At 37.1% G+C, this 16,489-nt stretch overlaps 2 protein-coding genes across 4 annotated transcripts in view; one reads left to right on the top strand and one right to left on the bottom strand.

The window, feature by feature from the left end:
* Window positions 1-16,489, top strand: part of LOC128692422 (orexin/Hypocretin receptor type 1) — a 1,118,627-nt gene that overhangs the window by 1,051,432 nt on the left and 50,706 nt on the right. The window lies entirely within an intron of this gene.
* On the bottom strand, window positions 3,922-7,744 carry LOC138854248 (uncharacterized). The gene is made up of 4 exons (XM_070096278.1): window positions 6,692-7,744; window positions 6,163-6,307; window positions 4,499-6,020; window positions 3,922-4,063 (listed from the first exon to the last, which is right to left on the bottom strand). The coding sequence occupies exons 2-3, from the start codon at window positions 6,269-6,271 to the stop codon at window positions 5,401-5,403; spliced, it is 729 nt and encodes a 242-aa protein (XP_069952379.1). The 5' UTR covers window positions 6,272-6,307; window positions 6,692-7,744; the 3' UTR covers window positions 3,922-4,063; window positions 4,499-5,400.

The following is a 16,489-nucleotide window of genomic DNA, read 5'->3' as shown; positions in this document are numbered from 1 at the left end:
TCCTGAAAAGGGCTGCAGCTGAGTGGTTCCTTTTCCTGGGTGGCTCCTTTTCACACCTATATGCTAATGACCTTCACCTCGCCCTCGAGACCACCTCACCCTCGAGACCACCTCGCCCCTCGAGACCACCTCACCCTCAACCCCCCACCCACGACCCCCACCCGTGACCCCCACCCGCCCCCCGCCCTCGCGCCCCCCACCCGCCCCCACCCTCATGCTGACCCACCCGCCGCGCCCTCGCGCCCTCCCACGCCCCTCACGTCCGTCCGTCGCACCCGCCCGCGCCTTCTGCTGCGCCTTCTGCAGCGTCGTCCGGATCGCCCCCGCTCCCCGAATTTTTTTCCGATTTTTTTCAATTTTTTTTTAATTTTCTTGTGCTCTCCTCGGATCAAATTTTTGAGGTTCCCCCTCTCCCCCACTTTCACCCACACCCCAAATTTTTTCGATTTCTTTTTCTCGAAATCAAAGTCTCCATCTCCTCGGATCAAGTTTTTCTCGATATCAGTAATACAAAGATTTCCCCCACAATCTACTTCTACCCTCTATGTCCAAGTATTTCTCCTCCATCTCCTCGGATCAAGTTTTTTGGATTCCCCCCTCTGGGTTTAAGCATTCAAAATGACTCCCACTTTCACCCCAATTTTTTTTTCTCGATAATACAAAGACTCCAATTCCTCGGATCAAGGTTTTCTCGATAATACAAAGACTCTACTTCCTTGGATCAAGTTTTTTGGATTCCCCCCCGCCCACTTTCACCCCATCCCAAATTTTTTTGATTTTTTTTTTCTGGATAATACGAAAGACTCCATCTCCTTGGATCAAGTTTTCTCGATAATACCAAGACTCCATCTCCTTGGATCAAGGTTTTCTTCTCCATCTCCATGGATCAAGTATTTTTGGATTCCCCCCTCTGGGGGTAAGCATTCAAATGAACTCCTCCTATGGGGCATGGTGCTCTCTCTTACTACAGGTCTAAACAAGTGTGACGTCACCCCACCTGTGTTTACTCGGCGGTCAGTGACGTCACGTGATGACCTCACACATACAGGCTGAATCTTGTCGACTTCCCCCTATGTCAATGACGTCACGTGATGACCCCGCACACAGGCTGAATCTTGTCGACTTACCCCTACACATTTCATATACAACATAGGGAAAACATTTTCACTCTTAACCCAGGATAACCCAAATAATTTCACATTTTTTCGTTAATACCCACAACAATCCACAATTTCTTCACAAAATACAACACAAGTCAAGATATTTTTCTCGTTTTAACTATTTCATCAGAAAAAGTCACCACATCACTTATAACCACTTTTCGATAAATTCACTAGTCACAATTTTACATATTACGAAGTTAATACGCACACACACCTCACTTTACTTTGAACACCTTCAAAACACTCTCGTACATCATTTGAATACTCACAAAAATACCTTTGAACATTTCCAAACAACACTGAAACACTTCCAAGACAACATTTTGAATACTCCCAAATAAGATTTGACAGCTCTAATTTATCTACACTTACACATTTCATTAAATTACAACTCATCCCCCCAAACTCCTCCCTCAGTCACCAGACTTCACAACATTATCACAAAAACTAACTCAAACACTTTACTTTGAACATCAGGAAAAAACACCATCAATTGCCTTTAAATACTCCAAAAACATCATTCGAACACCCCCAAAATCACCTCTGAATACTCACAGAACACCTTCATAAGTACTCTTGCACATCATTTGAACACCTTCAAAAACACCTTTGAATAACCTCAAAACACCATTTGAGTACTCCCAAATACACCACTGAATACTACTAAAACACCACTGAATACACTCAAAACACCACCAAAATCACCATAAACTAAGATCAACACCCACATCCCACAACACGCACAACCCACAACACCCACATCCCACATCACCCACACCCCACAATTTTTTCTTGTTTTAACTAATTTCATCAGAAAGTCACAACAACAACACACTTATAATCACTTTTCAACAACTCTAGTTCGACAACAACACCCACAACCCACAACACCCACAACCCACAATTTTTTCTCGTTTTAACTAATTTCATCAGAAAAAGTCACAACAAGAACCCACTTATAACATCTTTTTCGGTATCTCTAGTTCGACAACAACCCCCACAACCCACAACACCCACATCCCACAACACCCACAACCCACAATTTTTTCTCGTTTTAACTAATTTCATCAGAAAAAGTCACAACAACAACCCACTTGTAACATCTTTTTTTTCGATATATCTAGTTCGACAACAATACCCACATCCCTCATCAGTTACCATTTTATTCACAATTTATTCGATACGAATTTTTCCCCTTCTTTTAATTGAATCTTAAATGTAATGCACATTCCTCCCTACATTACTAAAATTCTAATAAATTCCTCTCCATACCCATCTCCTTGTATCCACATAAATTGATATTATACTCACAACAACTAATCTCACTACCCAACTACTGAGACATGTTTCTACACCCTCCATTCTTTTCCAATATATCATAACTTTTCAATTCTATAAATTCTTTTAAAATATTCACACATTACCTTTATTTTCAGTAAAATCCCCCCATATTTCATTAAATTTCTAATACAACCCTCCCCATACCCCTCTCCATCTCACTCACATTTCTTCACATCCACTCACCCGTTTCCCATCACACCTCTTCAGAACAAACACAAAAATCACATTTCACATCCACAAATGCATCTCATCACCCATCTCAAATCCACTAAAAATCACTGTAACCAAGATATTCACAAAATTCTATAACCACCTAACACACACAGACAACTCACTTTACTTTGAACACTACCAAAAACACCATCAATTACCATTGAATACTCCAAAAATATCATTCGAACACCCCCAAAACACCACTGAATACTACCCAAACTAAGATCAACACTACCAGCTAATATCCATTTTATAGAAATCCCCACATTTCCTCCCTACACTAAATTTCTAATAAAATCTATCTCCTCAACTCCACATAGTTTAATATTATACTCATAACCCCACAATTTTTCTCAGTTCATCTATTTCATCAGAAAAAAAAAGTCACCCGCATTTTTGACTCAGTAATATTCACAACATGTCACAAATTTTTAGAAAACACTCATTTTTTTATAAATATATCACGAACACATCCAACTAAGATATGATATAAATCACATTTTTAGCCACATTCCCTCAATTTCGGTAATATGGACAAAATTGATTGGGATAACATTTAGAACATTTCCAAATTACGTTGGAGCACATTCATAAATATATTGGAACACTTCCAAAATACATTAGAGTACTCCAGAATTACTTTGAACGACTCCATTTTTGGATATTTCCAAATTAGTTTTGAAAACTTTATCGTAAAATCGAACATTATTTTCTTGTTGGTAAACACACGCAATGGTAGAAATATTTACTCGATTTCCGAATAGAAACACATTCCTCGCTCTGAGAGACTCCTTGAGCTTATATGCCTTACCCCAAAGTATTGCATCATGATTTTTGTACAATCCCCTCCAGCGAGGCCATGAAATGGTGTTCACACCCAAGGTAGATTTAAGATAATCATCTCTTTCCAGACCACCTGCGTCAATTCAGGTCAGACAGATGCCATGAAATGCGGTTCACACCCAAGGTAGAAAATCACATAGTCATCTCCTTACCGAACACCTGCGTCAACTCAGGTCAGACAGACCCCATGAAATGCGGTTCACATCCAAGGTAGAAAATCACATAGTCATCTCTTGTTCTAAAATTTGGTGAGGTCACAGGGCTGACAGACACCATGAAATTAACTTAAATGAGATATAACATTTGTATTCTACCTCAATCCTTTTTTCATGGTAAGGTTTGATTGATTTAAAATTCATCATGTCTTAAAAACTTTTATTAAACATTTCTCTTTTTAATGAATGAAAGATCATATATTATTAATCTTGGTGTAACAACACGCTCTAAACATCATAAATCCTCCTCTCTAAGACTTGTTCTTCCAAGCCCCGTCACATCGGTACCTGTAAATTTTAATATATTTTTTTTATTTCATTAGCATATAATGGGGAGAAATTTGCACCATCACCTGTAAAAGATATAAACCAACTAAAAGTTACATATTTTTTCACTATCCCAAACATATGCTTCTCGTTAACTTAAATATCTTCCCATTCTTGACTTAAAAGCATAATCGTACTGTGTCCCCTTATTAACTTTAATGAATTAAAAGCGTCTTATTAACTTAAATGATGTAAGTATTATGGTAGACATGATTCTTGGTGTTCAGGTAGAGAGAGAAGGTCGAAATGGTAAGTGACACATTTCATGAAGAGATAAATATGAGTTATATATATTAATTCAAATATATATCTCTCTCTCTCTTCAAGTTATAATTACTTCCTCATAATAATTTAAATGAATTAAACCACTGATACAAGGTAAATAATTTTGCTTACCTCATGAGGGATACCAAGCACTTCCTTCAATTCTAGAAGACAATAACTTCGAATCATCTTCTAATTCTTGACCTTGGTTAATGTTTTTCATTTCTTCTTTGACAACCATTGTTGATCGAATACCTTCTTCCTTAAATTTCATTATCATATCTTCGAGTATAGGTTTATAATGTGTATTCCAGATATAATCATTTGAAGTTTCATACCTCCCAATACCTTTCAGAAAGATAACCTCTCGTATATTTTTATTGTCTTTCACACTTTTTATGACTCTCTCAATGGATTCCTTGAAATATCTTATTCTGTCTGCGATAGTATCTTTCTTTAAACCATACACCAAATGGGAATCTCTTGATTTTTCAATTAAATTTTGAGAAATGGTATTTTCCTCCAATGGTCCAGCAATACCAAATTGGCTTATTATGGCTGCTAAATAAGGAAGATTCAATTTTCTTTGATCCGGTGAAGGTTCAAACTCGATAACAGTTCCAGGAGTATCACGATCTTCAACTCTGCATCTTCTCAGATTAAATAATGGTTCTCTACTCCGATACACATCAGCATAAGGATATTTCTTACCCAAATAATAACTTGCACCATATCCTTTTATAGCAACACAATTCGCATGGAAAATAATGCAGACGTTGTCACGACAATATTTTTCATCGTACAATTTTCCTTCTTCAATTTTAAAATATTTTTCCATCCTATTGTCTGTCTCCATTTTCTTGAGATGGTTAGTCGCACCCTGGTGGAAGAGGTACTAATGTATGAACAACAAAGAACAGAGATGTTTATACTCATCACCGTTCCTGCCAGACGTATGATCTCTATTCAGTTGCCTAATAAGGTTTTAGAGTGCTGGTGAATAAAACAAAAAAAAAAAGTATTATAGAGATATTTCATTTGTCATATTTTACAATAATAACAGCATTTCTACGACGTTTTTTTAATTCCTTTGCAAAATCATGAATGATTTTAAGATATGCATGCCAATCACCTCCAGCTGAAGCACATCCAATTCCTTCTGGAAACACAACTTTTTCCATTATAATCCCATTGGGATCTGTTAATAACCACTTAACAAGATCATTCATGCACTCTTTGAATATAATCTCACGACCTTTCTTTGTATCTAAATATTTGCATGTATTATAGTAGGCCTTATCAACTTTACAGTTCATATAATACTTATGTGGAGGTCCCATCGCATACTGTGCGAACATATTGACAATCATGGGGTTATTTTTTCCATTATTTACAAATTTTATGCTCCCAAATTTATCACGAGTGACTTCACTAGCTAGATTTGCTTTATGACATCCAGGTGATCTAAATAAATATGGATTGCTAAGTGGTAAAACCTGACTTAAAGCATCAGCAAGACCTCCCTTTTTCAATTTAACAGCACAACAATTTGCTTGTTGTACTAAAAGAATTTTATCACTGCCACTAAAATCTTTTGTAATATTACCTTTCATTAACGAAAGATATTTTTCTTCATCTTTTGTTGCTTCTTTACCTGTAATTTTGATAAAATATAGTATTATATCCCAAAAATTAAGTTTGTTACTCAACAAATGAAAAAAAAAATATTTCTCATTAGAATTTCTAAAATTACATTGTGGGTGAATTTACTCAACAATATCTCATTAAAAACTCACGTTCAAAATCTTCCATTGCTATAAGCATTTCTTTATCGGTGAGATATTGTTCAGTCACCTTCCTTCGTTTTGGAGGGTTGTGATCAAGGTCTTCTATCGAATTAATCATTTCTTTATCAGTTCAGTGATGTGTAGACACTTGCTTCTGTAACAAATTTTTCACATGTAACTTCCACGTCTCCATCTAAATACTCTTGTAACTCAATATGGATGTGTCTTCTTATACTCTTTTCACCACGAGGGTTGTCGAGTTAGTAGTTTTTATAACTATATGTGTAGAGAAATTTGTTCCATGAAAAACACTACGTGGCATCACCATGACGATAGGTGAATGAACCACCACGAGTTTAGTGTCATACAGGATGGGGATCATAACTTACTTCAATGGTATTATGACATGTTATTACTATACCGATGGTGCATACTTGGAAATGCATGAAGACAATTAAAGGTAAGATAATTTGTTCAATGAGTATCGTGACGTCATGCTTTTAGTTCATTTAAAATAATAAGGGGAAGATGCTCTAACCTGTTTTAACGTGTTGCTGGATAGTGACGTCACAAGCAAGTAGTAAGTGTTGCCAAAAAAAATATTGTCTGAATATTTCTTTTTACTGAAAAATAAGGAAAGTTAACAATGACTAAACATATTATTTGAAATATACAATGGATAATATATATGCTTTGAAGAAATCCCCTGTAATGTGTATTTGTATTATTAAAAAAAATGATATTCGATGATGACAACGATTGAAATTTTTGGTATAAATATTTGGAGTGAAATGGTAAGGAATCACTTGAGCAGAAGAAGAAATATGGAGGTGGTTGCGACAAAACATACTAGTGTGGTGTTTATAGAAATGTTATATACAATTAAGAGAGTCGAACCCATTCAAAAAAGAGTTGATGCGGAACATGTTCTCTCAAAAGAAGTGTTTGTAGCTGAGGTACGAGAAATGACTCAACGATGGAGTGAAGAAATATTGGAAAATTTATTGTTACGAGAATGTGAATGGAGTAGTCATTTATCTCAAACTTTTATTATACCAAAGCCTAAAAAATTAATTATGAAAATGGATTTTGAAATGGCTGATCCTAGTTTAGGTAAGTTTAACGAAATTTTTCATTTAATACTATTTAGCAACTCTTTATGTGTATGGGAGAGTTGTGTGTAAGTCACCCCCAGACATTGTCCGGAAACCACATGGAAAGCATCTAATATGGGGAAACATGGCGATTTCATTGTTATTTGTGAAACGGTGAAAGATCTTCCTTGGTTGGAATTTTGCAACACTGTCAATCAACTCTTAAGGAAAGATGGTGAAACATTGAGTGAAAAGAATTTTCAGCGAGTTAAAAATTGGTTAGAAAATGAACTTGATTCGCATAAATTCATTGATGAAATGGTAACGGAGTGGAGTGATGATCTGGTATATTATATTTTGGAAAACAATATATCTGAAAACTTTGTCAGCCAAATATTTAATAAACAGTATAATCTCTGCATTTTGCATAGATGGTACAACACAAAGAAGTGGAAATTAATTTGGAGAGAACTTTTCACAGACATTAAACAATATATTAAAAACATTGAGCCTAATGTGTGAGTAACTTATAAGGTAAACAAAATTATTTACCTTGTATCAGCGGTTTAATTCATTTAAATTATTATGAGGAAGTAATTATAACTTGAAGAGAGAGAGAGAGAGATATATATTTGAATTAATATATATAACTCATATTTATCTCTTCATGAAATGTGTCACTTACCATTTCGACCTTCCCTCTCTACCTGAACACCAAGAATCATGTCTACCATAATACTTACATCATTTAAGTTAATAAGACGCTTTTAATTCATTAAAGTTAATAAGGGGACACAGTACGATTATGCTTTTAAGTCAAGAATGGGGAGATATTTAAGTTAACGAGAAGCATATGTTTGGGATAGTGAAAAAATATGTAACTTTTAGTTGGTTTATATCTTTTACAGGTGATGGTGCAAATTTCTCCCCATTATATGCTAATGAAATAAAAAAAATATATTAAAATTTACAGGTACCGATGTGACGGGGCTTGGAAGAACAAGTCTTAGCGAGGAGGATTTATGATGTTTAGAGCGTGTTGTTACACCAAGATTAATAATATATGATCTTTCATTCATTAAAAAGAGAAATGTTTAATAAAAGTTTTTAAGACATGATGAATTTTAAATCAATCAAACCTTACCATGAAAAAAGGATTGAGGTAGAATATAAATGTTATATCTCATTTAAGTTAATTTCATGGTGTCTGTCAGCCCTGTGACCTCACCAAATTTTGACGACACAGTTGGTCTGGAAAGAGATGATTATCTTAAATCTGCCTTGGGTGTGAACACCATTTCATGGCCTCGCTGGAGGGGATTGTACAAAAATCATGACGCAATACTTTGGGGTAAGGCATATAAGCTCAAGGAGTCTCTCAGAGCGAGGAATGTGTTTCTATTCGGAAATCGAGTAAATATTTCTACCATTGCGTGTGTTTACCAACAAGAAAATAATGTTCGATTTTACGATAAAGTTTTCAAAACTAATTTGGAAATATCCAAAAATGGAGTCATTCAAAGTAATTCTGGAGTACTCTAATGTATTTTGGAAGTGTTCCAATATATTTTTGAATGTGCTCCAACGTAATTTGGAAATGTTCTAAATGTTATCCCAATCATTTTGTTCATATTACCGAAATTGAGGGAATGTGGCTAAAAATGTGATTTATATCATATCTTAGTTGGATGTTTTCTAAAAATTTGTGCGGGTGACTTTTTTCTGATGAAATAGTTGGACTGAGAAAAATTGTGGGGTTATGAGTATAATATTAAACTATGTGGAGTTGAGGAGATAGATTTTATTAGAAATTTAGTGTAGGGAGGAATGTGGGGATTTCTATAAAATGGGTATTAGCTGGTAGTGTTGATCTTAGTTTCTGGTGATTTTTAGTAGTGTTTGGGTAGTATTCAGTGGTATTTTTGGGGTGTTCGAATGATGTTTTTGGAGTATTCAATGGTAATTGATTGTGTTTTTGATAGTGTTCAAAGTAAAGTGAGTTGACTGTGTGTGTTAGGTGGTTATAGAATTTTGTGAATATCTTGGTTACAGTGATTTTAGTGGATTTGAGATGGGTGATGAGATGCATTTGTGGATGTGAAATGTGATTTTTGTGTTTGTTCTGAAGAGGTGTGATGGGAAACGGGTGAGTGGATGTGAAGAAATGTCAGTGAGAGGGAGAGGGGTATGGGGAGGGTTGTATTAGAAATTTAATGAAATATGGGGGGATTTTACTGAAAATAAAGGTAATGTGTGAATATTTTAAAAGAATTTATAGAATTGAAAAGTTATGATATATTGGAAAAGAATGGAGGGTGTAGAAACATGTCTCAGTAGTTGGGTAGTGAGATTAGTTGTTGTGAGTATAATATCAATTTATGTGGATACAAGGAGATGGGTATGGAGAGGAATTTATTAGAATTTTAGTAATGTAGGGAGGAATGTGCATTACATTTAAGATTCAATTAAAAGAAGGGGAAAAATTTGTATCGAATAAATTGTGAATAAAATGGTAAGTGATGAGGGATGTGGGTATTGTTGTCGAACTAGATATATCGAAAAAAAGATGTTATAAGTGGGTTGTTGTTGTGACTTTTTCTGATGAAATAGTTAAAACGAGAAAAATGTCTAGACTTGTGTTGTATTTTGTAAAGAAATTGTTGGTTGTGGGTGTTGTGGGATGTGGGTGATGTGGGATGTGGGTGTTGTGGGTTGTGGGCGTTGTTGTCGAACTAGAGATACCGAAAAGACGTTATAAGTGGGTTGTTGTGACTTTTTCTGATGAAATTAGTTAAAACGAGAAAAAATTGTGGGGTGTGGGTGTTGTGGGTTGTGGGTGTTGTGGGTTGTGGGTGTTGTTGTCGAACTAGGGTTGCTGAAAAGTGTTTATAAGTCGTGGGTTGTTGTGACTTTTTTTCTGATGAAATTAGTTAAAACGAGAAAAATTGTGGGGTGTGGGTGATGTGGGTTGTGGGTGATGTGGGATGTGGATGTTGTGGGTGTTGTTGTCGAACTAGAGATATCGAAAAAAGACTTGATTCTGTTGTAAGTGTTCGTGTGTGTTTGGTTTGTGTTCATGTTTTTTGCGTTCATGTTATATCTTAGTTGGAGGAAAGTGTACTCATAGAAATTGATAATCGTCTTGGTTATAGTGATTTGAGGGGATTTGTGTGAAAAATGGGTGTTAGTCTGTTATGTTGATCTTAGTTTATAGTGATTTTGGTGGTGTTTTGACTGAATTCAATGGTGTATTAGTAGTACACAAATGGTGTTTGAGACTATTCAAAGGTGTTTTTGAAGGTGTTCAAATGATGTGCAAGAGAGTATTCAGTGGTGATTTGGCTGTGTTCGAATGATGTTTTTGGAGTATTCAAAGGTAATTGATGGTATTTTTGGTGTTGTTCAAAGTAAAGTGTTTGAGTTAGTTTTTGTGATACTGTTGTAAAAATCTGGAGGATGAGGGAGTAGTATGGGGGATGAGTTGTAATTTAATGAAATATTTAAGTGTAGATAAATTAAAGCTGTCAAATCTTATTTGGGAGTATTCAAAATGTTGTCTTGGAAGTGTTTCAGTGTTGTTTGGAAATGTTCAAAGGTATTTTTGTGAGTATTCAAATGATTTATGAGAGTGTTTTGAAGGTGTTCAAAGTAAAGTGAGGTGTGTGTGCGTATTAACTTCGTAATATGTAAAATTGTGACTAGTGAATTTATCGAAAAGTGGTTATAAGTGATGTGGTGACTTTTTCTGATGAAATAGTTAAAACGAGAAAAATGTCTAGACTTGTGTTGTATTTTGCGAAGAAATTGTGGATTGTTGTGGGTATTAACGAAAAAATGTGAAATTTTTGGGTTATCCTGGGTTAAGAGTGAAAATGTTTTCTCTATGTTGCATACGAAATGTGTAGGGGTAAGTCGACAAGATTCAGCCTGTGTGCGGGGTCATCACATGACGTCATTGACATAGGGGGAAGTCGACAAGATTCAGCCTGTATGTGTGAGGTCATCACGTGACGTCATTGACCGCCGAGTAAACACAGGTGGGGTGACGTCACACTTGTTTAGACCTGTAGTAAGAGAGAGCACCATGCCCCATAGGAGGAGTTCATTTGAATGCTTACCCCCAGAGGGGGGAATCCAAAAAAACTTGATCCGAGGAGATGGAGGAGAAAACCTTGATCCAAGGAGATGGAGTCTTGGTATTATCGAGAAAACTTGATCCAAGGAGATGGAGTTTTTCGTATTATCCAGAAAAAAAAATTCGAAAAAATTTGGGATGGTGAAATTGGGCGGGGGGAATCCAAAAAACTTGATCCAAGGAAGTAGAGTCTTTGTATTATCGAGAAAACCTTGATCCGAGGAATTGGAGTCTTTGTATTATCGAGAAAGAAAAATTGGGGTGAAAGTGGGAGTCCATTTTGAATGCTTAAACCCAGAGGGGGGAATCCAAAAAACTTGATCCGAGGAGATGGAGGAGAAATACTTGAACATAGAGGGTAGAAGTGGATGGTGTGGGAAATCTTTGTATTATTGATATCGAGAAAAACTTGATCCGAGGAGATGGAGACATTGATTTCGAGAAAAAAAAAATCGAAAAAATTTGGGGTGTGGGTGAAAGTGGGGGAGAGGGGGAACCTCAAAAATTTGATCTGAGGAGAGCACAAGAAAATTAAAAAAATTTTGAAAAAAATCGGAAAAAAATTCGGGGAGTGGGGGCGATCCGGACGACGCTGCAGAAGGCGCAGCAGAAGGCGCGGGTGGGCACGACAGACAGGCGTGAGGGGCGCGGGCGGGCGCGAGGGCACGGCGGACGGGTCAGCGCGAGGGCAGGGGTGGGTGGGGGGCACAAGGGCGGGGTGCGGGTGGGGGGCGCGGGGGCGCGGGTGGGGGTCGTGGGTGGGGGTTGAGGGTGAGGTGGTCTCGAGGGGCGAGGTGGTCCCGAGGGCGAGGTGGTCTCGAGGGCGAGGTCAAGGTTATTAGCATATAGGTGTGAAAAGGCGCCACCCAGGAAAAGGAGCCACTCAGCCGCAGCCCTTTTCAGGAGGAAGCCACTCTGCCGCATGAGCCACTGAGCCGCCTTCATCACTACTTATATATATATATATATATATATATATATATATATATATATATATATATATATAATATATATATATATATATATATATATATATATATATATATATATATGTATGTATATATATATGTCGTGCCGAATATGTAAAACTGGTCAATTAGCAATAACTCATTTAAAATTAAGTCCTTTCTGAAATTTTCTCTTATACGTTTAGAGATACATTTTTCTCATTAAAGTTAATGTAAACAATTTTAATTTTGCACGAAAAGAATCTTAGAAAACTTACCTAACCTTAATATAACAAGAGAAATTTATTTTAGCCTAGCCCAACTAAATATATTTTAGATTTGTTTACAATAATTTAATACTAAACAAACCCAATAAAATATATTTTTTTCGTTAGGTTCAGAATGACTTTGGCGAAATTATTGCACACAAATTTTCACTTGTCCTATATGGCAAGATGAGCGTTGCTATTTAAGCCAAGATCGCAAGTTCTGCCTATTCGGCACGACATATATATATATATATATATATATATATATATATATATATATATATATATATATATATATATATATATATATATATATATATATATATATATGCAAAACAACCACTGTGAAAGAGTAGTGAAATTCCAAGCGCTTTAGTGACTATTCACATTGTCAATGAACTAATAGTTCCTTGAAAATGTTAGCAGTCACGAAAGCGCTTGGAATTTCACTACTCTTTCACAGTGGTTGTTTTGCATAATTTAAAATCACCTGTTTACTGTGATCTTATTGCATATATATATATATATATATATATATATATATATATATATATATATATATATATATATATATATATATATATTTTTATTTTTATTTTATTATCACACCGGCCGATTCCCACCAAGGCAGGGTGGCCCGAAAAAGAAAAACTTTCACCATCATTCACTCCATCACTGTCTTGCCAGAAGGGTGCTTTACACTACAGTTTTTAAACTGCAACATTAACACCCCTCCTTCAGAGTGCAGGCACTGTACTTCCCATCTCCAGGACTCAAGTCCGGCCTGCCGGTTTCCCTGAATCCCTTCATAAATGTTACTTTGCTCACACTCCAACAGCACGTCAAGTATTAAAAACCATTTGTCTCCATTCACTCCTATCAAACACGCTCACGCATGCCTGCTGGAAGTCCAAGCCCCTCGCACACAAAACCTCCTTTACCCCCTCCCTCCAACCCTTCCTAGGCCGACCCCTACCCCGCCTTCCTTCCACTACAGACTGATACACTCTTGAAGTCATTCTGTTTCGCTCCATTCTCTCTACATGTCCGAACCACCTCAACAACCCTTCCTCAGCCCTCTGGACAACAGTTTTGGTAATCCCGCACCTCCTCCTAACTTCCAAACTACGAATTCTCTGCATTATATTCACACCACACATTGCCCTCAGACATGACATCTCCACTGCCTCCAGCCTTCTCCTCGCTGCAACATTCATCACCCACGCTTCACACCCATATAAGAGCGTTGGTAAAACTATACTCTCATACATTCCCCTCTTTGCCTCCAAGGACAAAGTTCTTTGTCTCCACAGACTCCTAAGTGCACCACTCACTCTTTTTCCCTCATCAATTCTATGATTCACCTCATCTTTCATAGACCCATCCGCTGACACGTCCACTCCCAAATATCTGAATACGTTCACCTCCTCCATACTCTCTCCCTCCAATCTGATATTCAATCTTTCATCACCTAATCTTTTTGTTATCCTCATAACCTTACTCTTTCCTGTATTCACCTTTAATTTTCTTCTTTTGCACACCCTACCAAATTCATCCACCAATCTCTGCAACTTCTCTTCAGAATCTCCCAAGAGCACAGTGTCATCAGCAAAGAGCAGCTGTGACAACTCCCACTTTGTGTGTGATTCTTTATCTTTTAACTCCACGCCTCTTGCCAAGACCCTCGCATTTACTTCTCTTACAACCCCATCTATAAATATATTAAACAACCACGGTGACATCACACATCCTTGTCTAAGGCCTACTTTTACTGGGAAAAACTTTCCCTCTTTCCTACATACTCTAACTTGAGCCTCACTATCCTCGTAAAAACTCTTCACTGCTTTCAGTAACCTACCTCCTACACCATACACTTGCAACATCTGCCACATTGCCCCCCTATCCACCCTGTCATACGCCTTTTCCAAATCCATAAATGCCACAAAGACCTCTTTAGCCTTATCTAAATACTGTTCACTTATATGTTTCACTGTAAACACCTGGTCCACACACCCCCTACCTTTCCTAAAGCCTCCTTGTTCATCTGCTATCCTATTCTCCGTCTTACTCTTAATTCTTTCAATTATAACTCTACCATACACTTTACCAGGTACACTCAACAGACTTATCCCCCTATAATTTTTGCACTCTCTTTTATCCCCTTTGCCTTTATACAAAGGAACTATGCATGCTCTCTGCCAATCCCTAGGTACCTTACCCTCTTCCATACATTTATTAAATAATTGCACCAACCACTCCAAAACTATATCCCCACCTGCTTTTAACATTTCTATCTTTATCCCATCAATCCCGGCTGCCTTACCCCCTTTCATTTTACCTACTGCCTCACGAACTTCCCCCACACTCACAACTGGCTCTTCCTCACTCCTACAAGATGTTATTCCTCCTTGCCCTATACACGAAATCACAGCTTCCCTATCTTCATCAACATTTAACAATTCCTCAAAATATTCCTTCCATCTTCCCAATACCTCTAACTCTCCATTTAATAACTCTCCTCTCCTATTTTTAACTGACAAATCCATTTGTTCTCTAGGCTTTCTTAACTTGTTAATCTCACTCCAAAACTTTTTCTTATTTTCAACAAAATTTGTTGATAACATCTCACCCACTCTCTCATTTGCTCTCTTTTTACATTGCTTCACCACTCTCTTAACTTCTCTCTTTTTCTCCATATACTCTTCCCTCCTTGCATCACTTCTACTATGTAAAAACTTCTCATATGCTAACTTTTTCTCCCTTACTACTCTCTTTACATCATCATTCCACCAATCGCTCCTCTTCCCTCCTGCACCCACTTTCCTGTAACCACAAACTTCTGCTGAACACTCTAACACTACATTTTTAAACCTACCCCATACCTCTTCGACCCCATTGCCTATGCTCTCATTAGCCCATCTATCCTCCAATAGCTGTTTATATCTTACCCTAACTGCCTCCTCTTTTAGTTTATAAACCTTCACCTCTCTCTTCCCTGATGCTTCTATTCTCCTTGTATCCCATCTACCTTTTACTCTCAGTGTAGCTACAACTAGAAAGTGATCTGATATATCTGTGGCCCCTCTATAAACATGTACATCCTGAAGTCTACTCAACAGTCTTTTATCTACCAATACATAATCCAACAAACTACTGTCATTTCGCCCTACATCATATCGTGTATACTTATTTATCCTCTTTTTCTTAAAATATGTATTACCTATAACTAAACCCCTTTCTATACAAAGTTCAATCAAAGGGCTCCCATTATCATTTACACCTGGCACCCCAAACTTACCTACCACACCCTCTCTAAAAGTTTCTCCTACTTTAGCATTCAAGTCCCCTACCACAATTACTCTCTCACTTGGTTCAAAGGCTCCTATACATTCACTTAACATCTCCCAAAATCTCTCTCTCTCCTCTGCATTCCTCTCTTCTCCAGGTGCATACACACTTATTATGACCCACTTCTCGCATCCAACCTTTACTTTAATCCACATAATTCTTGAATTTACACATTCATATTCTCTTTTCTCCTTCCATAACTGATCATTTAACATTACTGCTACCCCTTCCTTTGCTCTAACTCTCTCAGATACTCCAGATTTAATCCCATTTATTTCCCCCCACTGAAACTCTCCTACCCCCTTCAGCTTTGTTTCGCTTAGGGCCAGGACATCCAACTTCTTTTCATTCATAACATCAGCAATCATCTGTTTCTTGTCATCCGCACTACATCCACGCACATTTAAGCAACCCAGTTTTATAAAGTTTTTCTTCTTCTCTTTTTTAGTAATTGTATACAGGAGAAGGGGTTACTAGCCCATTGCTCCCGGCATTTTAGTCGCCTCATACGACACGCATGGCTTACGGAGGAAAGATTCTTTT

Source organism: Cherax quadricarinatus, chromosome 53 (genome assembly GCF_038502225.1).
Source record: "Cherax quadricarinatus isolate ZL_2023a chromosome 53, ASM3850222v1, whole genome shotgun sequence".
Taxonomy (NCBI): domain Eukaryota; kingdom Metazoa; phylum Arthropoda; class Malacostraca; order Decapoda; family Parastacidae; genus Cherax; species Cherax quadricarinatus.
The sequence above is the reverse complement of the archived record's forward strand: the minus strand, read 5'-3'. Positions and strand labels throughout refer to the sequence as shown.